Source organism: Opisthocomus hoazin, chromosome 10 (assembly GCF_030867145.1).
Source record: "Opisthocomus hoazin isolate bOpiHoa1 chromosome 10, bOpiHoa1.hap1, whole genome shotgun sequence".
Classification (NCBI taxonomy): domain Eukaryota; kingdom Metazoa; phylum Chordata; class Aves; order Opisthocomiformes; family Opisthocomidae; genus Opisthocomus; species Opisthocomus hoazin.
In genome coordinates, this window is record NC_134423.1 from 13,823,920 (window position 1) to 13,850,413 (window position 26,494).

Sequence of the window (26,494 nt, forward strand, 5' to 3'; positions counted from 1 at the left end):
GGGAATAAATAAGCAGCATCTATTTGCACGCTGGAAAACCTTGCGCTCCGGGCGGTTGATTCCGTGGAAGCAGCACAGTGCTTTTCCTTTCTACCCAAGATCCCAGTAAGTGGACAGAGGCACAGAGGAAGGCAGCACTCGAGGCACCAACGGCTGGGCTTGTGTCATTGCCACCTTCCTCCACAGGCACGGCTGCCAGCACGGCCTGTGCCGAGGGACTCAGCTGGGGGTTAGCTCGGCTGGAGCCGCAGCCCCTTGGTGCGCCTTGGCCAGCAGGCAGGCATATGCAGTGCCCTTCCGCTTGGGAAGGCCCGCTTGGCGCCTACAGCAGGAGCTGGAGATGAGTTCCAGACACAGGGACCACGCGGCAGCATGTTTCGGGGTGGTTCACGTCTTTGTGTTCCAAGTAATCGATGGTTTAGCCATTTTGCTACCCAGGATGCTTGAAGCGGGAACGTGCAGGCACAGGGAGAAATTGGTGGCACCACGCCTTGGCCAAGCTCTGTGGGGCTGAACCGTCCATGGCTGTAAAGCACAAAGTGGTGAGAAGGTCCTGTAAGATCCCACACCGTGCACTGTCCCCTCAAAGGATGGCTCAGAGCTGCTCATGGGAGAGCAGGGCTACCAAGAGAGCCCAACAGAAGCAAAAGACAAGAAAATACAAGCAATGTTGTCAGGAAGAGGTAATAAATACGTCTATTCATGGAGAACAATGCAGCAGTGCAATGTTTTATTGAAAAAAAAAAAGTCATCTCACTTGATACCTCAGAAGACTGCGTCGCAACGTTGGTGGGCTGCACCGTAGGAGAGCTACATCGGGGACGCCAGCACAGTGCTGGGTGCCTCCTGCCGCATGGGCCCGAGAGCCCTCCCCTCGCGCCCCTGGGGTCTCCCAGTCGCTAACGACTTCCCGCGAGGAGAGGAGAGTTCACCCAGGTAGGCTTAATGCCCTGCTTCCTACCACAGCGCAGTTGGCTCAGTCTGGCTTGTGTCTCCTAGTCACCTCCGAGCTCCCTGGGGACAGTTGTTTCTTCAAGCACAGGGCTTGCTGTTAAGCTGCTTCCTTTTTTTTTTTCCTAAAAAAAAAAGCCACCCCACATCTTTGCCCTTTAGAAGAGTCCAACGTACGATTATAGTGCAAGAGGGCTTGGTACAAGTGAGCATTACCAGCATGCCGTGGGGGGACAGTCCTCCCCTACAAACACATCATCGTAGGATTAAAAGAACATCGTATCTCCAGAGAGAAGCGGTAGTGGGTCACCGTGAAACAGCTTTCAAACCAACCCACTTAAAAACAAGGTCAGGAAAGTCTCTAAACAATCAAATACATTCACTTTAAAAAAAACAAAAAAACCAAAAAAAAACCCCAAAAACCATTTAAGAACAGAAACTGTCGAGATCGCCCCTTTTACTCCCCGCCCTCCCTCACCCTGCAAACACTTACATATGCTGCAACTACGAGCTGCTCCTTGACCGGAGGCAGCGAGGAATGACCAAACACGGCAGGAGATGCAGAAGGAATCAAGTTCTGGTGACAGGCACTTAGTGGGGCTTGGGAGGGCAGCAACAGCAGTGTCTCAGGGCCCGTCTCTGTCTGTGGCGGGCAGGACCGCTCCCCGGGGAGCGCCTGTGCCCCTTTCCCCCCCTCCCAAGACGCCAAACAATTGTTTCCTACAACAGAGAGGGGAACACCTGTGCCAGAGACACTGGGCTTCTGGAAGCCACTGGCAGCGGAGTCGTCTGGAAAGAGAAGGGCTGGGATGCAGCCACAGTCCCGTCCTCCCTCAGGCAGCAGGGGACAAGCAGGCGAAGCGCCCCGGCACGAGCCTGCGGGAGGTGAGTGGTCCCCTCCCTGCCCTGGCTCATGGCACGGCTCAAGGGAAGCGCTCTGCAGAACGAGAAGCGGGGTGCATGCGTCTCCTGGTTGGGCACGTGAGCGAAGAGCTCCGTGCCTCTGAGCCGCGCTCATCGGGGTAAGGCATGGAGAGAATGCAGCAGAGAACGGCAAAGAGACACCCTGTGGGGAGCCCAGCAAGGAAGCGATGCTTTTCTGCCCTGGCACCACACCAGCGTTGGCCTGCTTTAGGGAAGCACAAAGAGCAAGCCCAGAAGCTCCCTGTCTGGGGTGATCTCCTGCCCTCCAAGCCCGCTTCTGCCCAGCCAGGGGAACTGAACGTCCTGGGAGTGCCACTCCACAAACTCCAAGCTCTGCAGATCATCATTAAAAAAAATAAAAGATAATGAGATCTAGTGTCTCCCTTTCCTCCCTTCATGTTCTCCAGGATTTCTGGTGTGAGCCAGGCCTGAGTTTCTGACAAGCGAAGTCCCTTGAGTGAACAGTCCCAGCCTGGTTAGGTATCACATGTGGAAAGACAAAGTACAAGGAACCTATTCACAATCTCCCCAAAAGCTGCCCCGGTTCTCCCAGAGCTCTGCCACGCCTGCGGTAACCCCCAGGCAGCCTTGGCCTCCTCCAAGTTTGGAAACGCTGCAGCAGGATGCAAATTTTTTTTTCTTTTTTTTTACATGTGTGCAAAGTGCCCAAGCCCTTTGCTAGCTATTGGTTTGGCTCAAAAGCGGTGCGTGAGAACCGTGGCTTCTCGTGCGGGGTGGGATGGCATCCCATGTGCCCCAGACCCACGCTCGCAGAGAGGACGTGAAGGCTATTCCAGTCAAACCTATCTGACCATCTGGAGATGGAATCAGTGTTAAGGCAGTGAAGTCTCCTCTCCTCTGCTGGGGAAGCTTTGCTCCTGCTAACGTTTTCTCGCAGAAGGTACGTGTTCGCAGCCACCCTGCCGGAGGGACTTGAGAAGGCTGCCCAGTTGCCCACCCCGAGAAACGCCTGCGCTTTGAGAAATGGCTGCCTCCCCATTACCTTAATCCAGATCTACCTCTTACACCAGCGCAAACTCCCCCAGCCCAGCAAAGCTGACGCCGCTCCCTCCTGCCAACACTGGGCTACGGCCTCGCATCTCCCAGCCGGTTGGGTCAGGCACGGTGTAGGGAAACATGGTAGGGACATTCACCGGGCAGCGAGAAAGGGTGATTGAAAATTCAAGTATGCTTTCCTCAGCGCGTGGCCCAAGGCGGGCGTTGGGAACCCCACACTGGCACGAGGGTTGTGCGGATGTCGTCGACATCCCCACTCGAGGGCATTCTTCGCACCCCACTGTCTTCCCGGCTGAATGTCTGTCTGCGCTGGCACCGCGTGGCCACGCAGAGATCCACAGATACAATGTGCATCTGTAAATGCTAAAAATAATAAAAAGTGCAACGACGTCAGCTTCTTTAAAACAATCCACATTGCTCTGTTACCGTCAGAGGAGGGAGGTGTCAAGGGAGCCGGAAAAAAAAACTAACTGGAACAGTAGATTGCAAATTTCTCACAGCTTGCACATTACAGTGTAACTGTTCCCAAGGAGCCGAAAAGGGAACCTGTCTCTTTACTGCTGCAGCAGTCAGGCCCTTCTCCCACGCAACTTTCCTGCCCACACAGCATCCTCCTGCCCTCTCGACAGCCAATCGAGCCTACAGTATTTCTTTGCTTAATTAAGGAGGGAGGAGGACCAAGGAGCAGAGAGTGCAGGGGAGGGAGGGGAGGAAAGTGAGCAGGAACTAAGCACAGTCCTCAGGTTTGCGTGAACGATGCCTTCGCCGTAAACAACGGGAAAGAGGGTCAGCCAGCCAGCCCCCCTCCCAGGGCGACCAAGACCTGAGCCAGCCACAGTCCTGGTCCCAAAAGGAGCTTCAGGCTTGGAGTGAACGAGGGAGACCATTCAGCAGATCCACCCCAGAGTGGTTTGTTTTGGAAAGTTTTCTTCTCTTTTTGGTTTAAAATGTCACTTTTTTTTTTTCCTCTCTTCCTCCTATGCCTCCTCCTCCCCCCTAAAGAGAAGCCCCTTCCAGTGAGACAGGGTAGGAGCTGCAGGCGCGGTGGTTCCTGCAAGGCCCAGGAGGCACCGGTCACTTGTGACGCTGAGCCGTCTTCTTCCGTTTCCTCTTAAAGAAGCAGCAGCACCTGGGGCACAAAGGACAAGGTAAGTTAGCCCCGCGCCCGGCACCCCAGGAAGGTCCCCCACCACCCCGGGCTTCCCTCCACTCAGCCGCATGCAACAGCCCCTGCGCGCCCGGCCCGAGGCCCCGGCAGACCTGCCGTCCTGCAGGACGGCTGGCAAAGGCTGCTGGACGGTTGACACCACCAGCCTGGACTGGCAGACCAGCAAAGGCAAGCAGTCACATCCCGCGGCCCAAAGGCTGCAGGCAACAGTGGGGCGCAGCCCCTGAGCACGGGAAGCCAGGCTGTCTCCCTCCCAAGGCTCGACTGGGGCGGGAGCGCAAGGAGCCATCTGGGAAAGCAGCAAACAAGGATCCAGATGCTCTGCTCCCTCTGTCCGAACCCTGGAGGAAGCGGACCGGGACAGTGAGCCCTGGCTGCTCTTCCCAGCTGTGAGACACGCGGTTTTCACCACTGTTCAGTACAAGGTCAAGTTCCAAAGGGATCTTGGCTCAGGGACCAGGTTTCTTTACTGAACCTTTCATGATAACCAGAGCTTCCACCTTGGATAACTCATTCAGTGCCGGGATGCAGAACCCCTGCTTCTTCCCCCATCCGATGCGAGGGAGGTGGCACAGCGCCTGGGGACTGGGGGAAGCAAGAAGGATGGGTATTTGGAGGCTGAGGTGGGGAGACGAATGCCCATCGCAGCTGAGGAGTGGTGGTTTCACTTGCGGGGTACTCTGAAAGCGGTCGCCCAGGTTTTCTACCCCTCCTGGCTTCCTACGGAATGACTTGGTCTGTAAGGCGTATCTACCTTGCTACCCTCAGCCCAGCGTCAGGGTTCTGTCTGCACAGAAGAAATGTGTTTGTTCTGTGCAAGTTCTGCTCCTGAGCTACTGTCTTTCCCCTTCTGCCGTTACAGCCATCTCCAGAGAAGCCCGGGTGATGCTGAAAGACTGCTTTCCCAGGCTGGTGGAAGGGATGCCTGGCTAAGCAGCAAGAGCAGAGTTGAGTATGCAAAGACCATTTTTTCCTCCAACCATCTTTGAGCAACAGCCAGACCAACAGCATTCAAAACTGCTGTAACAGCTTCTCTGAGTTATTTCCCACTGGGTCCTTCACAGCTCTGAAATGTCAGCATTACGCTTCTGTCCTCTCAAGAGCTGGAGGAACAGAGTCGTTCTCCCTCATGCCCTAGAAGGTGCTTGCCCCTGGATGCACAAGCCTTACTATGGGGTGCAAAAGCGATGGGTGACCACTACCCCTCTGTGAGCCAAGCCTGCCAGTGCAGATCGTCTGCTGGGGAGACCGAAACCCCCTACAACAGGGAGAGCTCAAACAGCCACAGCAAGAGGAGGCCCACCTCCTACCACATGTTCTTCTGGCCTGCACGGACTAAGGGCAAGGGCAAGTTTAACGTCCACGATTTGTCTTTAGGTTCCTAAAGAGGCCCAGTTTGGAGGTGGGACAAGAGAAAATGCAAAGCAGTTGTCCTCACAGGAACACGGGCTTAGAGCGACTTGTGACGACTCCATCACTACCCACCTAGCCTGACGTCTGCTGCATGCAGTCTGAAGCTTTGCCATCACCCAACCCAGGCTCCTGCGCACGGCTGGCACTCTCACCCCCCACCCCAGGACTGGTCTTGTGCTTTACTGTCCCAGGCCATCTGCCACCCTCTCCTGCTTTAACCTGTCGCAATATTTCTCTCCCACAGCAGCCACCTTCCTTCATGACTTGGGCAACGGTGAGTAAGGGGGAGGATGTTATGGGGAGAGAGGATGGAAGATGCACAAGTTATGATTTTGCATGCAGCGGGTAAGGGAAGAAGAGGGCTGAGCAGCACTCGTTTCCTTGGGCACCGAACAAAGGGAGCTGACTGACTCCTGGCTGTTTTTCCTTGTGACTGTCTTTTTAGGCTGTTACTCAGAGGTCCAGGGAAGGGTTCAGGAAAGGAAGTCCTGGCAGTTCAGACAGGCAGAGGCAAAACACCAAAATAAAAGAATAAGGCAGGCTGACAATTACAGAATGTGATCTCTCTGCATGCAGACAATGCCCAAGAGAACAGCTCCAGACTATGACATACAGAGAAGCCAGAGATGCCAGAGGTATTGGAGGCAATGCCTATGGAGAGCAGGGCAGAGGCAGTCAGTCTCCCGTCCAACAAGGACATTCCTCGCCGCACACGGGCTTTGTCACCTTGCTCCGTAGCAGTTCCCACCAGTCAGCCCTCCCTGGGACCTACAAACTCCTCATCCGAGTCTCCGCTTGGTCCTCCGCTTACTGGGTACGTGGTTTCCCCAAGGGGCAAGGAAGGAGGGAACACCTCTGTGGGACACCTTGAAACCAGGACACTACAGCTGTGGCTTCGAAACCCTGATAAAACCGTACACAGGCCTGAGCTGGGCTTGGACCAGGGCTAATCCCAACCCTTCTGCCTCGTCTGTCCTGGAGAAGCCTGTTCACCTGCACCCTCGGCTGGCAGCTGCAGGGTTTTTGGAAAGGAGCTATCTCCCACCCACCCTCTCCAAGCTGGAGCTCTAGCTGGGGCTCTGCAGCCAGACTCCGTGGCCATGTCTTCCCATCCTCTCTAACGATACAGGCCCTGGCCTGTGCTTCTTCAGAGAAAACTCTCTGAGGAAGTGACTGGCCCCCTCCCCTCGATACCCTGCACAAGGTTTTCCCTTCATGACCGTCTGCGTGAGGAATTCCTGCAAGATGCTTGGCAAGCCTGGTCCCGACTCTGCCCAACTCCATCAGACATCATCTGCTCATGGACGTAACAGTTTGGACGAGATGACAAGCCGAATAGAAAAGGATTAAAATCCATCTTTTGCATCCATCAGTTCAGACATCAGCCAAATTTCTTGGCCTAATGTGGGCACTCAGACAGAGCCCACACCCTCCCCAATATTGCATGCGGTCCTCAGCATGGTCCTAAAATCAGAACAGCTCTGGGTTGGCTTTGACTTTGTGCCTTTTTAGGGTTTGGTCGGTTTGATTTTGCCAGCCCCAGTCTAGTCTGGTCCGCTCCCCCTTGCATGTGGACTGGAGAGAGGGACTCACCACAAGTTGAGCATTTTCAGGCAGCTACAGAGAGTGTAGAGAAAAAACACAGAAAGGAAGAAAGAGCAATTAGTTCACAGAGGTGGGATGAAAGCATGTCGCTGCAGCCATGCAAACATGCAGTGCAGACTGGCAGACACACACCATGCCTGCCCGCCGCCCACCCCCAGCCCTCATACCACCTCTGCCCTTGCCATGGTGCCACTGAAAACTGCCACGCTTTCCAAGGTCTCAGGCCTCCGACAAACACCCCCTGTTCTCCACAAAGGCACCGGCCCCATGGGGTTCTTACCAGAAAGGAGCTCGGGGCCACCAGGAAAGGAGACTGCTCTTGTCCCTGCAGCTCCAGCGGCAGAAGGGCCAGATCATGGATTTATGCCTGGGACCTGCCTTTCAGCGAAGGAGCTTATCTCCAGTGTACCCCAAAGCAGCAGCACTTGCACAGCTCCTCTACCTGCCACGAGTGCCAGGGAAAGACCTTTCTGCTGCTGCATGTCGTCTCAAAACACAGAGCCTCAGCTCCAGCTCCTTCTAGCTCTTTCTGACCCACTTTACTGCAGGACAGAATCAAAAAGTCCTTTGCCCTCCCCATATATCTGAGGGGATTTATGAGCGCAGATACAAGGGAAGATGAAGCCAACCCTCCCTGTGGCAAGAGGAATGAAGCGGACTACACCTGGGAATTACAAGAGACCCCAAACCTGCCAGTGCAAAGCAGCTTATGCTCTGCTTCCCAGCACCTCCAAAACCTATTTGAGACCACAAAAACAAGAGCTAGAGAGAGACAGAACCGTTCCATGCATTGTGAGACATGGCTTGGGCAGCACGGCCCTTGCACAATCCTTTTCACCCGTCTTGACATCTCCCCTGTACATGGGTGTAGGGCCTGGACCCTGGCCTCACTCAACAAGGTGCTGCAGAAACATCGGCTGAAGGTGGTCCCAGCTTAAAAGCTGGCTCTCCCTTGCATTGGGTTGTTGTATGGTTAAGGGTGGCAATTTGCCTCATCCGAGGAGTGAGCCACATGCCCAGAGAGCTCCACTCCAGTCTGATCAAGGCAGAACCTGTGATGCCACACTGGTGGTCTCTGCAGGCCACACTACCCATATCTAGGAGGAATATTGCCCACCCTGCAAGCTACAAATCAGTATCTCCCCCACCCCGCCGTACTCGATGAGGAGCCTGTACCAAAACCAAGGCTCGCTTCTTTGGCTGGGAGGAGAAAGTGTATCTGTTGCTCGGGCAGGATCATGGCCAGGCCAGCTTCCAGTGAGCAAGACCACGCCGAAGTGCTTCCCGAGGGACAGAGGAACAGACAGCAGAAGACCTCCAGCACAACTAGCAGTGGCTTCGGCCCGATGCATACCTAGGGGCCTTTGCCATCAACACACCCTTTCTCACGGCTGCCAGTTTTCCTCGTCACCTTCCCACAAGCCGTTCCTAACAGAGGTTCCCATGAAGGCCAAGACAAACCATGTGGCACAAGCGACACCACTGTCATCCAGTCAAATTATAACCATGCTGCTGGGCAGCGTCACGGCACTGAGCAGTTCCAAGGCAGCCCCGGGGCCTATTTACGCCTCACACGGGGAGTGTCAGGATTACACTGTGACCTGCTAGGTCCTGGTCTAGTTCAGAGGCAGTGAGAAGGTCACATGTTGAGGATCATGCAAAAGGTGACGTGATGGTGCCAGATGCAGCACGTGTGCAAAGGAGGCCAAAATGATCAAAGCAGCAACTTTGTACATCAGTTCTCACTCCTGACCACAAGCTACAGAGGAGAGGTCAGCTCGGAGGAGGATGCTCTTCCCCACAAGCAGGAGGGCTGCTTCTGGTTTCTCTCACTCAGCTTCCATTGGGCTGGACCAAAAGAATTGACAGAGAGAAGGACCCATCCCTTCAAGAGTTACTTTATGACCATTCTGGATACCTGGCATCCACTTCTTGCAGCCAGAAACAAAGTGCTAACTTTCAGACCAACAATGTCTTCTCTTCACTGATCTGTGCTCAAGCTACTCCTACACTCTCAGCACGAGAGTACAGCGCGTTCTCCTTTTGCAGCAGGGGACGCTCACCGGGACTCCTGAAATCAATTCACATTATTTTGGTATTTGTGCTACTGTCTATCTTGCAATACATGCTCTGGATAAGAGTTACGTTCTCCAGCCATGACAAGTGTAAAAAAGAAGCAGCAGCAGCAGCACTGAAGACACCATGCACAAAAGCAGCAATATGCAAGGAAAAGGGCATGGGACACGAGCATCGAGTACTTCACCACGGGTAAACATCCCCACTCGTCCCAGGAGGAGGATTAATGACCACACCAGTGGAAAGCCTGTTTGTAAAGCAAACGTACTTAGCTTCCTCCACCACCTCCACCTCTGCCTGTGCTGTTATCGGCGCGTTGGAGTGTGCCCCCGTCGGGTCGTCCACGTTCAGCTCCCCATTGGTCGAGCTGACCACCTGAAACACAAATGAGCGCCCCGTTAACGAAGCCCCCTTGCACATGATGTGTCTCCACCTGCCTGGACCAGGGATGCTGTGGGAATGGGAAATCTGCGGAATAACTTCTGTTTGCTCTTGTCTCTTTGCACCCTCTTAGCAGGCTGTGGGATTTCTTGGATGCCTTTGGATCATGTTCCCGTTTGGAGAGACCAGCCTGGTTCATCCAAGGAGAACAGGAGACAGGGGACTCCACCTGAGTCCAGTAGTTCTTGCTCCTTCTGTGCCCAGCACAGGTCTTCATGTCTCTGGGGGGCTATGCCACTAGTGTGAAGATTAACTGACAGCCTTCTATACACACACAAACTGTGTTATGTCGACTCTTTTCTCCTGACACCTTTACAAGTGAGCAACTCGGTCCTGCTGCCTGCCAGCATCATGGGAAGAAGTCACTCCAGGGCCACCAGAGTCGCACTCCTTACACAGCCAGTTTCTGGAATTAGGTCCTCACCCAAAAGCTACTGATACAGTCTCTCATCATTTTTTGCTTCACAGCTGACATTATGGCTTACTTCGGCATTTCCACTATAGGGATGACTACAGCATCACAGAATCACAGCATGTTCGGGGTTGGAAGGGACCTCTGTGGGCCATCTAGTCCAACCCCCTGCCGAAGCAGGGTCACCCAGAGCAGGCTGCACAGCACCGCGTCCAGGCAGGTCTTGAATATCTCCAGAGAAGGAGACTCCACAACCTCCCTGGGCAGCCTGTTCCAGTGCTCCGTCACCCTCAGAGTGAGGAAGTTCTTCCTCATGTTCAGATGGAACTTCCTCTGCATCAGTTTGTGCCCATCGCCCCTTGTCCTGTTGCTGAACACCACTGAAAAGAGTCTGGTCACCCAGATCCCCAGCTGCCAGCAGCTCTGCATTCGCCAGGAGAACATGTAATTTTTTAGATAATTGATCATTGCTCCATTGCCACAACAACCAGCAAAGAATCCTGTATGGGACTGAAGTTCAGCTCGCCCTTCCGCACTCCAGCTGGAAGGCAGGACAGGCTCCAGCACGATGCTGTGAACACCTGGAGCTGCTCCCAGGTCCAGAGCTGTAACGATGCGTGGTTCCCCTCCTGCTCCACCTCTTTGCCCTTCTACAAGATAAAAGGAGGTATCTCCCATGGCGGGTGTCAAGGTGCTGCCCAGTACTCCTGGTGGCTCTGGATGACCTAGCCACCCGAGGTGAAGGGCAGGAAGCCACTGAAGCAGATGTCCCCTCACTATTACGTGCATCTATTCATATTCATTTTGAATACTTAGGTTCTACCAGCAACTGCTGTTTCTGAAGATCAAGTCCTGTGGCCAGTCTCTGCCAGGACAGGTCAGGACTCAGCTCTCCTCGAGTGACAATTCCTTAGGTTCTCCTCACATCTCCCTTCCCAGACTCACCACACTGTAGGCCCACCCAGGTTTTCCAGAACCCCACAATTCTTACACAACTTTGCAAAATGCTAGCACTTCATGGTGCTATTCCCAGTGATCTTTCCACACTTTCTCCAGCTGCTTGTTAAATTTCATTTTACAAAAGGCTTTGGTTTTCCTCCTCTTTTTCTACATGCCGCCACTTCATCTCGATATGGCAAATTCAACTGCTGCCTTAAAGGAAACGGCCACCTGAAGCTACTGACCTTCCAAGGGTTCAGCATGAGCTGGGGCATCTGTTGAGAAACAATTTAAGCATCTGCAGCCCAGCAGCCACGCGCAGCAGAAGATTTCCTGTTCTTCGCTGCAGATAAGCCAAATTTTAATGCTGATGGTGGCACATACAGGCTTGTAAACTGCTCAGGTAGGCAACCCTCCCAGTCAAATTCAGCCTACGACTGCATTATTACTGTAGCTGGCTTTGCACAAGGAAACTATTCCCCTTACATTAAAAAAAAATGAATAAAACCACCTACTCTGTACTTACCGAGTGCTGAATTCATAGAATCACAGAATGGTTTGGGTCAGAAGGGACCTTTACAGATCGTCTAGTCCAACACCCCTGCTGTGGGCAGGGACATCTTTCACTAGATCAGCTTGCTCAAAGCCCTGTCCAACCTCGCTTTGAACACTTCTCCAGTTTACTGTCTGCTCACGTCTGAGACCAGAGCTACACATACATTAGTTCCTTCTTCTCTTTCAGTTTCTCTGCTACTTGGTAAAATATCTTTAAACGAAAAAAAGGAACATGGCTAATCAAGCCAGAAAATCATTGAATACAACAAAGTATCAGGAATCAGTAAACATTTCAATCCAATCTGCATTTCACTTCGAGGCATCCTGCACTACCTGTCTCCTCAGCTCAGCTCTGTCCTACTCCAGGCACTAATTCCCATTTCACCAGAGCCACTTTTCAAAGTGTTGTGTTTGGCACCAGAGCCCACTCTTGCAGGCAAACCTCTGCCAAAGAGTTTACCTCGCCAGCAGTATGAGACAGTTCTTGTTTGCTTGAATGACTCTTGCATCTTCTCTCTAGCACGTCCAGCCACCTTACTCTGGCAGTAGAGCAAGAAACTCCCTTAGCGAGCCTGAGTGACAACCAGAGGCAGGTATGGTTTCATAAATAGAAGCGGTCTTTTCAGGAATTTAAAAACTTGGCTGTAGTGCCACCTTTAATGCTGTCTGGCACCATCGCACATCCTCTGCTCATCCACCTTCCACAGCGCAATCACCCAGCAATCCACCGTGCAGCCACCATGCCTCACACTTGTGCTGGTCTGCCACTGGATCCAAAACTAAAATGCACCGGGGAGCAAGAGAACAGGGTCACCACACCCTGCAACTGCAGCGACAGCTCAGCCTGTCTCCCCTCCATCCGCAGGGAGAAGTGGCTGTACAGCCTACTCGCGCCAGCCATCCCCTGTGCTCTTCTTCAGTCTGACAGCCCTAGATTTCCATTAGGCAGCAGGAATTTCATAGGAACCTCGCCTATCAAGCCTGAACTGGAGCAGCTCAACTCTTTTCCTAACACTTGTTGCGGTTATTTGCAACAAACCCTATTTCAGCTGCTTCTAAGAGCATCCCCAAGATGGGGATGGAAAGGTGCTTTATAGACCAAACCTGCTAACATACACTGCTTTCTGCGTTCAGTTTGACAAATCTGAGTTCAAAATAGCTCCCAGAGGAAAAGCTTCATCGAAACGGTAGCAGCAACAATATTGGCCGTCACAGCTTGGGTCCCACAAAACCATGGCTTGAGCGTTGCGTACAGCACAGGACCAGACTGGCCTGTGAAACTGCACTCCTGACCATGATGTTACTGCGGTCCGAGGAGAATTCAGGGGATTTAACACAAATTCTCACACCAAGGCTGTACACATCAGGAAGAGGAGGTACCTGTACTGATCCTCCGTGCCGATCTGCAGCCAAATGAGATGTCAAGTACGAGGTATTCGTCTGCCGGCTTGGCTGGATCTCCCACTCCCCTCGGCGATCTGATGACGCCTGCTCACAAGTTCAGAAGCACGAGAGAAACAGAAGAGAGGGCAAAAGTGAATGAGGGGAAGAAATAATAGGGTTTTTGTTAGTGAGTTAGTTTCTTTGCAAAAAGCAAGGCATTTAAACTTTTAGCTGGGCTAAAATCTCTTTACCAAGTGCAAATCATACTTTACTTCAGTGGCGTCTGCAGTAATCCACTGCAGGAGTGGATTTCTTCTTGTCTAGCTGCTACATGAAGAGAAAGCTCAGATCTATTCAGGAAGTTACTTCTTTACACGGCTTCATTTCCATGGATTTCAGCATAGAAATAAACACACTGACAGTACGTTTAATTACGTCTGTCAGGTCACACACACCAGAGCGCTTGGCATGGCAGCAAGACTGGATATACAAGCTCAACCTCCCTAAAATACGATTTTTTTAAACTCCAATTTGCAATATAAAACAAAGCCACGTTTTATTTCACCAAACGCTAGTTCCACACACTGATTCACCTGTACAGTGCAGAAGGAAACATCCACCACACCTGCTTGACTGGAGAGAGGGTTGGTGGCTTTTTGGTTTTCTGCAGAAAAGTAGATAAGAAACTTTCGCTAACAGTTTCTTCTTTATCCCTAACAGATGAAAACTTCAGGCAATTAAATTATTAGAAATGTATTTGTTTTCTCAGAAGAACCACTTTGCACTTGCACGTGAAGCTCCTTACAAGTCGCCCAGCTTTGATGACAACACATCCAGCACTCACCTAAGACCCAGCAGGATCTTGCCGCACCTAAAGCCAACCGACCAGCTGGAGGAACACTTCCCTAAGACCGGGAAGCACTGGACAAACAGGTAGATCTGTGCTGGCCAAAGGCCAATGGCAGAGGACACAGTCAAGCCCAAAGTGATCACGGAACAGATTTAAAAGGTGTCTCCCTGGACACCATATAAAAAACTTACGCAAGTGTTTCAAAGCTGAAACAGAAATTTGGCAGAAGAGAGGGCAGAGCAGCAGAGTCCCCCCAGCGCCCACGCTCCTGGCAGGAAGGATGCTGAACACAGACGCCTGGCCAGGAAACAAAAGGTGCGAGCGAACAAACACCAGGTTATCAGCAGTGAAGCTGAAGGAGCTAACCAAAGAGGGGTGCACAGGCCCGGCCTTTCCCCAGCACTACGTTGCGTTACTCCCTGCAGCCACAGACGATGAGCGCGAGCCCTGGTCTGAGCAAGAGAGAAGCCACAGGGCTCAGTGCCACTGTAAAAAAAAAAAAAAAAAAAAAGCTGCTCCACACAGGAGAAAAACCCCAGAAACCTTTGAATAAACTTCAACACTAGCTAGTAAATTGTGACTCAACTAGAATAGGAACACATGCAAAGGGGAGCAGAATAAAAAGTTGTCTCCCGGCATTTTAAAAAACATTTGCTATCGTTCCCTTTGCACGTGACCTCTGACTCCCTCCCGGAGTGACCCGCAGTGCTGCTCCTCCTTCCGAGCAGTCACCAAATCCAGTTCACAGACAGTATTTCCCTAGAGGTGGTCTTGTCCAGGCTTGTCCTATTAAATCTTCTTGTTACACATTCTTCCCATCAGCCTGGAGACGCTGCTCACACTTTTTGTACTTGGTGACATTCAAAGGAGAAGCACTTCCCTTGGAATATTTTTTCTAATGGCTGCAAGTCACAAGATTATGAACAACTGGAGAATTTAAATGCAGGTTTCAAAAGCTAGTAGAAGACAGATCTTGAGTGCTGCTTCTTCCAAAGCACTACGCCATCAGGTTGCTCGGCTAGCCCCGACGATGAAGTGGTACCATGCTATGTCAACGTTAGGATAAGCAAGCTTCTGCCTGGGAGCCTGGAAGCAGTTTCTAGGAGAGGCTCTAGAAGCCACAGGAGCCACACTTTTCTCTTTTAGCTCTACAGCGAAGTACGTGATAATCTGGTTTTAAAGTAGGCTTGAGCTGAGCTGCCCAAAACGCAGCCCGAGTAGTGCCACTGGGGAAGTGACGCCCATGAAATCTGAGAGCATCAAGTTCCCGTCAACACTCATCACCTTCCTACCAGCTACCAAACTGCAAGACAAGACTGGCACCTGAAGACAGAGGGGGCAGGGCTCACCCGTCTTTGACAGATAGCAAGTATCATCATTTCAAGAGGAAAAGGCTACATAAAGGAGATCATTCTCTCATGGCAGCGTCTTTCCTGGGAACCAAATACTATAAAAGAGAATCTGTGGTTATTATATTGAAGAACAAAATTAAGGCAATTAAATCTGGAGATCAAGGCAGTTGCTTGACCCAAACCCATGCCTCCAATTCACTGCTCTAGGTGTTTATTTTTTCTACTTTTTCCTTTAGACAAATCATTTGCTCAACATTTAAAAGGAACATCCCTTGGAATACAGTTGTTTATGTTTTGGTGAGAAGAAACTGATTTTTCCTGCACTTTGGGAATATTAAATAATTCAGCATCCTAAGTAATGGTTAGGTTAAAAAAAAATGACAAAAGCTGCCATGCAATCCAGCATCAAGATCATCTGACAGGCTCAGAAGAACAAGGACTGAAGGCTGCCTGCATAATATTTTGGGAATAGGACAGATTTCTTTGGGCTACATACTATAATTTGTGAACTAACATGCTTGAAAATGAAGCCAGGCGTCATTGTCCCTTAAAGGAAACAAGATGCCTCCTACGTACATAGCGTGAAGGTCTGTCATCAAAGCGGACAACTAGAGACTGCCACCCAAAAAAGGGGGGTTAATGCATTAATCAGGGAATATATTAAAGCAGATTATTTTACTAGTACTCACAAACCAGTCCACACTAATGAGCATGCATAAATGCAGCACTGCAAACGTGCTTCAAACAATCCTGCTTCCTACAAGCAACACTTCTAATGAGGGGTATTCATCCTGATTATAGCTGATGGCTTGAGATGTGTTCTACGTTAGCAGCTCTACCATTCAGACCCCAGCTGCATGGAACAAGGAAAGCTGAGCCCAGACGGGTTATTACATCTCACACTCGATTCTGCACCCACGAACCCCAGCTCATGCGAGCTGAGCGGGAGCAGAGCTGGCAGACAAGGAGCACACAGCGGTTAGAGGAGCAGAGCGAGCCTAGAACCACTCACTGGGAAGTAAGAGCATCAACAGCTCTAGCTAGCAGCCGGCAGCTGGAGATCTACTGAACTTCTGATCAATTCTGTTAATACAGAAAACCCAAACTCTCAACACCAACAAAATATTACAACTAGAAAGGAAAAAACGGGGAAATTCAAAAACTGGCAGTTCATCTGGACCATGATGCCCAGCCTCCCCAAGAGACCCTACCCTGGCAGTCTTTTATGCTCTGCAACACTCATTGCTGTGAACTGGACACCCCGAGAAGGCTATATTGCACGTACATGGGACATGCACATCCTTATCGCAGCCACACAGTCCATGGGAAGAGGGCACCTGGGAGCAGGCTGCCATCACCACACCTGTTGGTCTACTCCACGGTCCATGTGTTATGAGTAAAAGCACCCAAAAGAACGTTGTTGGCTGGGTACGTCAGGTAGTCTGACCAGACTGGATAGTTGGCATAAACAGCTTACCCAGAAACTACAGAAAAATGACCCATTCCAAATTGTACTGCACTTGATTCATGATCCTGAGAAATTCCAGTGGCTGATACAGTATTTCAACAACCTGTTGCTTCGACAAAATTCTGTTCAAATCACAATCTCTAAATTAGGCGGCAATTGTGCTTGCCATGACCAAGGCAAGAATCAGCCCCTGACACCTCTAGTGGCATACGGCTTCTGCTTCTCCAGACCAAGAGGAATTCAGAGAGGTGTCAAACAATGGAGCACCGCCGAAGCAGTTGTGAGCAACGCACCTGATTGCGAAGCGCCTGCTGCGATGGCCGATCCCTATGGACGTGGCTGTCTCTTGTTATTGCGGACGTCCCAGAATCTACGTGGACAGATCCCACTGGAGTAGGCTGGAAAGCAAGGCGTTCGTTAGGATGAACCCAGTGTTGAAGATGCTGCTCTCTCTCAACACACGCACGCACAAACCTAACTTGTCAGGCTGGCTCCACTCGGCTAGAAGCAGGAAAACATCAAAACACTGCCCAAAGGTACTGACAGTAACCAAGGAAAATTACAGCCAGGGCTATAAAATCCCCATGATTTGATAGACATGTGATTTGATGCTAGATAGCAGCACTAAACCTCTTGTATAAAAATTAGTTAAAAAGATATAGTTAGGTATCTGTATTGGTGTCAGGTCACACCTAGCGTGTCTCATAGGATTATTACAACCAAAAATATACAGACTTGTTTTCCTCATCCCCTTGTCTTGCCACTTTTAAAAATCACGTTTGCATAGAAACAGGACGTGTTAAAATTAAAGCTTCATCTGCTCTATTCTCGCCAAAGTCATAATTCCTGCTCACAACATCAAAATCTCCATAGCAACCACTGCAGTTATCATCAATAGCATGCTTGTCTTACAAGGTGCTTTTTATCAATTGCCTTTGTAATTAAACAAAAATAAGGAGAAAAATCGTGATTCACAAAGGGAATGATTTCTTATGAACTGTTTTGGGCGCAGCAAACATTGGTAATGCTAAATATAGTTGGGACGGTAAATCACCAGCAACGGCACCAAGTTTCGCACCGAAGGCATTTGATCTGGCACCAGTGACAATTAATTTACAGGTGCCTTTGTCACTGCTGGTGTGTGGTGACTGGCCATTAGCAAGAAGGCTATCAGCACAGTGACACAAAACACAAGCGATAGGCAGCCAGTGGAAGAGCTTTAGACTTTCCTATCAGATTTCCCCATGACACATCTTTTGGTCAAGGTCTTCTTGAGTATAAATGGCTTTTGACAACAGAAGCGATGCAACGAGATCATGATTATGGTCCATCTGGTGTCATGGAACTGCTAAATGGAGCTTGGTTACTCCCACATTTCCTTGCCACGTGCTATAAAGAGCTGGTTCAGCCTCCAGAGTAGAGTAACCCCCAAGATCTTTTGAGCTCAGAACCTGTTTCTGTTACTATTCACTGAGCATCTATCAGAGCTCTGCCTAGACCTCCTGTATGTCTTATCATAGAATCATAGAAAGTTTTGGGTCGGAAGGGACCCCTAGAGGTCATCTAGTCCAACCCCCCTGCAGCGAGCAGGGACACCGCTAGCTAGATCAGGTTGCTCAGAGCCCTGTCCAACCTGGTCTTGAATATTTCCAGAGATGGGGCCTCCACTACCTCTCTGGGCAACCCGTTCCAGTGTTTCACCACCCTCATTGTAAAGAATTTCTTCCTTATATCCAGCCTAAACCTACCCTGTTTTAGTTTAAAACCATTACGCCTCGTCCTGTCACTGCTGTCTCTACTAAAAAGATTGTCCCCGTCTTTCCTATAGGCTCCCTTTAAGTACTGAAAGGCTGAAATGAGGTCTCCCCGCAGCCTTCTCTTCTCCAGGCTGAACAAGCCCAACTCTCTCAGCCTGTCCTCATAGGAGAGGTGCTCCAGCCCTCGGATCATTTTTGTAGCCCTCCTTTGGACCCGCTCCAACAGTTCCGTGTCCTTCTTGTGCTGAGGGCTCCAGAGCTGAACGCAGTACTCCAGGTGAGGTCTCACCAGAGCAGAGTAGAGGGGCAGAATCACCCCTCTCGACCTGCTGGCCACGCTTCTCTTGATGCAGCCCAGGACACGGTTGGCCCTCTGGGCTGCCAGCGCACATTGCCGGCTCATGTCCAGCCTTTCGTCTATCAGTACCCCCAAGTCCCTCTCAGCAGGGCTGCTCTCAATCCTTTCATCCCCCAGCCTGTATTGATACCGAGGATTACCCCGACCCAGGTGTAGGACCTTGCACTTGGCCTTGTTGAACCTCATGAGGTTCACACAGGCCCACCTCTCCAGCTTGTCCAGGTCCCTCTGGATGGCATCCCGTCCTTCTGGTGTATCAACCGTACCACTCAGCTTGGTGTCATCTGCAAACTTGCTGAGGGTACACTCGATGTCGCTGTCCATGTCATTGATAAATATATTGAACAGCACTGGTCCCAGTACGGACCCCTGAGGGACTCCACTCGTCACTGGTCTCCATCCGGACATTGAGCCGTTGACCACTACCCTTTGGCTGCGACCATCCAACCAATTCCTTATCCACCGAACAGTCCACCCATCAAATCCATGGCTCTCCAATTTAGAGAGAAGGATGTTGTGGGGGACCGTGTCAAAGGCTTTACAAAAATCCCCATAGATGATGTCCATTGGTTTTCCCTTGTCCACTCTTGTTGTTACACCATCATAGAAAGCCACTAGGTTGGTCAGGCAGGACTTGCCCTTGGTGAAGCCAAGTCTTGATGAGGACTCAACCATTACAGAGGTCTTCCACCATTCAGTGCTGAGGTAGCAAGTATGCTCTCCTGCTTTACAATGGATGTCTTTAGATATTGGTCTCAAATCTTGTGCTAGACTAGAGGAAATTAAGTCTAGTCATGTTTATTGCCACAAGTGGGAAAACCAGCTTTGAATGCCCCACCAGGGCAGCCTCAAAGAGGTGGGAAGGGGCCTTCTGCCCCTTAGGGAAACTTCCAGGCACCGCAAGAACCCCCTGAACACAATGTCAGGACATCTGACTATGTCAAGCCCATGTTAACCAGAGAACATCAGTGAAAGATTTGATCCTAAGCTCACTGGCATTAATTTGGATTATCAGGAACAAAATGTCAGGTGGTGGGGAAGCAGCACCCAGCAGGCAAGGCACTGCATTTTGCAGGGACAACTTACAATTGGCCTGCCGACCCAGTCATAGGCGTAGTCAAAGGTGTAGCCTTTCTTTTCAAACAGCTCTGTGAAGATGGTTCGTAAATAATCATAGTCTGGTCTCTCAAAGAAGTCTAATCGCCGAACGTAACGGAGGTACGTGGCCATCTCCTCTGTTGGAAAAGAGGAAAAAAGCAGCAGCGTCAGTACTGCTCGCACACGAGCTCCATCACTTCCAAGCCTCTCAGAATGACACACATGCTGGACACATGCTTTTTGGTTAACTCCAATGAGGCTTTCCCATGGCACTAGGCTCAAAGTTGGTGCTCAGAGTTGGACCGTGGGGCAGATCCCTGGTGATGCGGGTTGCCCAAGCTCTACTAAGTTCAGCTCAGCTGTGTGGATTGACAGAAGCTGAGCATATCCAACAAGTCTTCACCCTCAATGACCTATCCAACAGTCTTTTATTGCCAGATAAATCTCACTCAGCTCTCCTAGCCTGCCCAAAGTCTAGTAATAGCCTGGTTTTATTCTGAATCTTCTGAATGAGCTGCTGCAAACCAATGTCTGTGTTCTAGCATTGAGCATCACACTCAGAGAAATGTCTGGGCTGTCAGTGCTACCTCTGGCTTTTCTTATAAAAGTAGTGGTTTTAGTAATAGTCTGTAACACAAATCAATTCAAACATTTCTCAAGCAAAGCTGGAAGTCCTACATCTGTTCCAGAGAGCTGCTGCTCCACCTCAAAACCGAGTTCCAGAGTTAGTTTCATTCCATGCAGCTTGCATGTCACATTGAGGTAAAAGAGGGAAAAAAGGAGAAGAAAGGTAATTCCTTCTTCCTGCTAGTAACTCTGAAAGGTGGAGGACCGACAGGTTTCAGGCAAGCAGGAACAGAAGTGAAGTTCCCTCATATCTCTTCATCCCAGACCTGCAGGTGTGACTGAGCTCTGAGGAAGGAGTATTGGGGAAAAAGATAAGAACAGTCAACCTGAAGCTGTTCTGCTTGGAACTAGGGGGGTTTTGGATGTGAATAAGTCTGGGGAATTAGAACAACTTGAGTGAACAATGATCCCTTTTCAGGCTTGCTGCTCCTCACGCCACTCTGTGAAGGCCACAGGGTACCTGGAGAGGGCTTTAACTTCGTACTCTGCTCTCCTAGCTCTGAGGTAGACTTTTGTTTAACTGGAGAAAAGATGTCGGGCTTAGCTAGAAGCACATCTTGAATAACACTCTCCTTACAACTGTTGTCAGGAGGTGGAATTCAATGACAGACACATCATTCTTGGACTAGATGATCATTCTAGGTCCTTTTCAACTGAAGCAGTGTATTATATCCCATCTTCTAAGCTGGCCACCTAAAATCTCAACACCTGTAAAACCTTCTGTTTGGAAGAGAATTAACTCAGTAGATCCAATACGCTCACTTGGGAGAGGGAAAACAACAAGGCCCTCTCTTGGAAGGAAGCCAAGAAGCAAAGCAGGAACACACAGCACTTGAGTATTGCGCAGCCTCCTCAATGAGAAAAGTTATGCTCATTTTAACTCGCAGCCACAAGCCCTCAGGCCCCACTAATTTATAGTGGCAGCTCCCATTGTCTGTCAGCTTGAGGAACAACATAACAGATACTCATCATCCAAATACTTTCTGCCACAGGAGCTCAGAACCATCGTATTTAACAAGGTATGTCCATCCGCACTCAGATGGTCCCATCAGGGCTTTACCTGGAAAGTTCTCACAGAGAACTTCAACCGGAGTGTTTCTCTTTGTGTCCCCAATCTTCTGATACCTCTCTTTTAAGGTGTCAGCCTGTAGTGCACAAAGACAAAACAGTTGTGGAGAAAGAGTTCAACTATGTGATAAACGACATGCTGTATGGGAAGAAAAACAAGGTATTTAATACCCATTCTGGGTGGCATCAGAAGACGTTACTTGTAACGGAACTCCATCCTAGACTACACTAGTTGGAATACCGTCTTACCCTGTTGTAATTCTCGCTGCATATTCTACGTGCGACAGGCAAAGAATATCTAAGGACATACTCAAAACATCTTCGGACACTTGTTAGTGTTTTAAGAGGATAATTTCTTACCAGCCCAGTCCTGAGGACTGTATAGAGAAGCTTTCATGGGACAAGAAAATAAAGCTGCATATACTGTGACTGCACATCAGTCCTAGGCTTAGAGCCACTGGCAACCTCCATGAACAACTGTAAAAGTAGATATTTGGGCACGTCGGGTTTTTACTGTGTATAACAGAATGCCACTATCGATAACTAGTCTACATCAGTCACATTTCTCCCAAATCCCATGCTACTCTTATACTACCTCTCTTTTCACCCCAAAGTGTCTATCACTTAGACTGCACTAATTAAACAGCTGGTCATCAAGAAAATGAAGCGATTTTCAGTTAGCTTTCCTACCTAAATCCCTCTTGAAGCAGAGAACTCTGCTCCAATCAGCTCCCTAAGAACAGGTTTTATTACCTTCATTTCAAAATCTGCCAATTAGACCTGCCAGCAGCATAATTAGCACTGTAAGATGTTCGCTCAAGAATTCAGCTCCAACAATAGAGACCAAAAGCGTAATCTGAGGAAACTTAGTAGAGTTAAGATGCCACATTCTAGATGAAGCTGAAGAGCCTGTGTTTGTTCTGGAGCTGAAAATACATAGGACTTCAAGAAGCAGTCGACTAATTCTTATCAAGTTCAGCACTGAACTGAGGAAATTACTTTGTAGAGTCTTGTCTAAACCTGGAATTGTTTTTGAACAATTTACATGATCAATTTAAAGCAGATGAGTACAACTAAGCCAGAAACAAGTAATGGAATAACACATACCTAGAGGCGTGAACTCAAAGTTGGAGAGATTCTGATTTCTTTCAGAATCACTTTCATGCTTGAAAAGCCCTGTCTTTGCTCTTATGAGTTGTCAACGTTTCTGGCATGTGTCTGATAAGGCTAAGCTGAGACTAATTCTGGATAGATGGTGACAAAGCAGCTTAACAAGGTCTATCACGCAAGCCACTGCCGCTGACCATAGCAACACTCTGCTGAGCAGCTTGCGAGCCCAAAAGCTTGTCTCCTTTTTCCCAACAGTACTAACAGGTCTGACAGGAGTTATTGTCTTTGTTAATAAACCTTCTCCTAAACTGATCACATTCGATCCCTTCACTCACTCACTGCAATTCCAAAGCTGAACACAGTTGTTTAATCATCACGAGAGTGATGGAGAAGTGAAGACGCAACTACCAAGAGCTTCAGAGCCAGCAAATCACTTGCTGCTAGTTAATTCAGCTGACGGACGTTAGCTGCAGTTGCTGTAACTCAGTTGCTTGCAGCCCTCCACATTGTACATGACATTTCATAAACTTCTAAGCACCGAGTGTCTGGTGTCTCTGGAGGGAAGCCAAGCTCAACACTTCTGTCAGAAAGCCAGTTTTTCAAGCTGAAGTCCATCTGCATGTCTAAAGCCATCAAACTGCTCCCGTTATAAACACGTTTCACAGATGCAGCGGCGGGACTGTGCCGTAACTGGAATTTCATAAACAGCCACTGTGTTCCAGTCGCACTCCAGCTTGGGGCAGCTTCACGTTACAGCAAAGCCACTCCAACAGCTCAGTGGCGGTCTCAGTGCTGCCCCTGCCCCTCTCTTCTGCCTCTGCTCAACCTTCTCTCCAGACGTGTACCAATCAGCTAAGCTAACGGTAACTTGAAGTTACAGGTAACATATTTCTGTCTCAGAATCTTTCCTGTGGCTAAAGCTAACGTCTTGTTAGACTTCAAGGACACAAAGGAGAGGGCAGCTTTTCTGGCTGGATTTTGCAGATGTTTCCCCCATCAGATTCTCATTTGGGCAGAGACCAGACAAAGTTTCAAAGGGGAAAACCTAAAGCTCAAACCTACCTTCAATCCTTGCCAGGGCAGGCTGCCTCGGAGGAAATACATAAACATATGGCCGAGGGCTTCCAAGTCATCTCGACGACTTTGCTCTAGAACAGAAGAGATGACAAATTATTGCTGCAACTGCAGAAATGCACCTGAGAGCTGATCAGCAGCTACATGTATTTCTGAGATAAAACTATAGTGGTGAAGTACACTTGCTGTCTGTAGCTCAGACCTTGTGCAAAGATACCTAGAACCTGTTACAAAAAAACATAAAATACGTAAAGAAAAGATCAGCTAGAAGGCGCGAGACAACACAGGAGCTGTAAGACATACTGCCTAGCCTTGGGTAGAATGGGTAAGAGGTAGAAGTATTAATTGCAGAGGAATAAAGCAGTTCCCCAGTTCTCCTTCAGACTGCCAGCGCTGATGGTGCAACTGCGATGTGGAGTTGGATCACGTTATTTCCTCTAAACTACACAGGAACAGACAGGGAACGCTTGCAACCACCTGCAGGGAACTACCGTGTTGCACAGTGCCAGCCCTTTCCTAATTGCTTCTGCAGCTCCTCACATCAGAGCAGATCAAAAATAGCTCCTTCCAGCACTGCTTTTCCTTGTGAAACACTTGCTGCTGTTGCCATGCAGATGTTATGACTATAACTGAGGGGGGAAAAAAGGAGCCTCAAGCCAAAGGAAAAAGCATCCTTAAAATAATCTACCAAAATGTGTAAAAAAATCCCAAGGGAAGATACAAGACAGAACAAGAAATCTGGAGCGCAACAGCACGGGACTGCTGCTGTGCCATCCTGCAGACTTAGGTTCACCGAGCTCGCAGACCCATTTGACGCAACCTCCTCTCCTCCAAATCTCCACCTGCGGGCAGGTAGAGTGCTCCGAAGCCGCAATGTGGGGCAGATCTAGTCATGCAGCCCACATGCCATGGCCAACTGTGTGTGAGCTCTGCCTGATGCTGCATCATCTGCCAGAGGAGAAAACGGCAGCGCTTTGCACAGCATGACTCTCCTTCAAAAGCAGCAGCAATTTAACCCTCAAAAGATGCTGGGGACGAGAACATTCAGCAGAAGGGAACTGAGATGACAGTTTCTGCAGGTTACCCTGATGCAGCTGTAAAAAGGGGAAAAAAATAGGATGCCCTGGGTAATTTAGCTCAGTGATGCAGATGAACTTCTGGGGAAGATGGTTGAGTGCACTTGTCTTTCAGAAAAACTGCAAGCAGAGTCCTTCACTTTGCTCGGTCCTGAGCTGTGAAGGGAGCTGGGCTGCCCTCACCAGCAAAGCACCAGCCCTACAAAACCCCTCCGGCAGAGACAGCCCCTCGCACAGCTGGCAGCCAATCTTCCCCTCCTCAAAAACACCCACCCAGAACTGACTCTTCCCCTGCATGCGCCATGGCAGGGAAATGGGTCCTAAAGAAGGCACGTGGTGTACTTCAGACGCAAGCGGATCTTCTTTCTGAACCCACCCACAGAGCACATCCCTGGCACCGGCAGCTCTCGAGCCTTCTCCCGCTGCAGCTTCTCATTCCTCCATCCCTTCCTGCCTCTTCACCAGGTTTTCCAAAATTAGAGACTGGGCTCATCCTTCCTCACTCTCCAAAGAGGGCGAGCTCTCCAAGAGATGTGAAAACCAGCAATGCCTTGATCTCATAGCTGGGAGGCTACTCAGAGAGTATTCCATTATCTTACTGCTCTTATGAGTTTAAGTGAATATAAACATTTAACAAGGTTTTTTGCCTTTTGGCCATAGGAATGTAATCTTCCGTTATGAAAGAAGGCAGTGAGGAGAGGAGATGAAAGGCAGGTTTAAAATTAGTTAAATCATTAATTTTCTCTAACCAATTATTAGGTCAGGGAACATCCAGCTCTAACACCTGAAACTGGAAGGTACCGGTACAGAGCTGTGCTATAAACATCTATTTGATCATCATTTAGTGTGGCAATTACTACTTGCCTACTTGCCTTTTATCAGGGCAGGGTTGCTACCAGTTATTTAGTTCCTAATAAAAACTATAATTATGGGGCTTCCAACATTTCAGCTGTCTCAATTCCTCAAAAGGGGAGAAAAAAAGCGCCTCACAACTGCAAACAGCATCACGGCATTGAGTGGCTTATAAATAGCTTGAAGGGCACAAGAGAGCCATGAGCCAAGCTACCATCGGAGGTCTACAGGACTCGGCCTGGCAAGCTCCCGTCAACCACACAGACCTTTGCCCAGATGAGTGTTGATGGACATGTATCTCGCCGTTCCAGTTAAGCTCTTGTGTTCCCTGTAAGGTATGTGTTTTTTGGTTTCCGGGTCAATGTATTCCTTCGCCAATCCAAAGTCTATGATGTGAATGACGTGCTCCTTCTTATTGCCTTGCCGGCCAATAAGGAAGTTTTCTGGCTTGACATCTCGGTAGATGAGGTTCTTTGAATGCACGTACTCCATTCGAGATATCTGCAAAATGACGAGGCAAAAGTTATTTGTGAGCAGACCAGCTACCGCACCCTCCTGGCTAATGAGGCAGCAAGGCTTTGTTAGCCCATCACGGAGCCTCTGCTCGGTGCTGTCTCAGATTTCAGCTACTTTACAAGAAACACAACAACAGATGGAGCAAACCGAGGCAGAAGTTACGATCCGAGCTGGGTCACATCCTGCCATGCAGAACTGGAAGAGGAATTTGTCATTCCCTCCTTTCTCTGGCTACTGCACTGTGCTCCCCGAGTTTATTCCTACAGAAACAGCAAAGGCTGTTTCTGAAACGTTACCAACAGAACACAGCTTTTGGAAGGATTCCACCGGGAATTGCAGCAGCCTTTTTGTATTGATTTTAAACATACTAAACCGGTTACCGAGAGCTCTTCCCTTGCCCACAG

General features: G+C 49.6%; 1 protein-coding gene across 3 annotated transcripts in view; it reads right to left on the reverse strand.

Moving 5' to 3' along the window:
* Positions 1-719: 719 nt before the first annotated feature.
* Positions 720-26,494, reverse strand: part of CSNK1G1 (casein kinase 1 gamma 1) — a 111,560-nt gene continuing 85,785 nt past the window's right edge. For 2 of the 3 annotated variants that reach the window (XM_075431528.1, XM_075431529.1), the window contains 9 exons: positions 25,841-26,075; positions 23,635-23,720; positions 21,455-21,539; positions 19,756-19,904; positions 16,848-16,952; positions 12,882-12,989; positions 9,423-9,529; positions 7,067-7,090; positions 720-4,021 (listed from right to left, as the gene is read on the reverse strand). In XM_075431528.1, coding sequence (XP_075287643.1) covers positions 3,967-4,021; positions 7,067-7,090; positions 9,423-9,529; positions 12,882-12,989; positions 16,848-16,952; positions 19,756-19,904; positions 21,455-21,539; positions 23,635-23,720; positions 25,841-26,075 — 954 coding nt within the window. In that variant the 3' untranslated portion in view covers positions 720-3,966. The remainder of the gene's footprint in view (positions 4,022-7,066; positions 7,091-9,422; positions 9,530-12,881; positions 12,990-16,847; positions 16,953-19,755; positions 19,905-21,454; positions 21,540-23,634; positions 23,721-25,840; positions 26,076-26,494) is intronic. The other variant, XM_075431530.1, reaches the window with a different exon arrangement.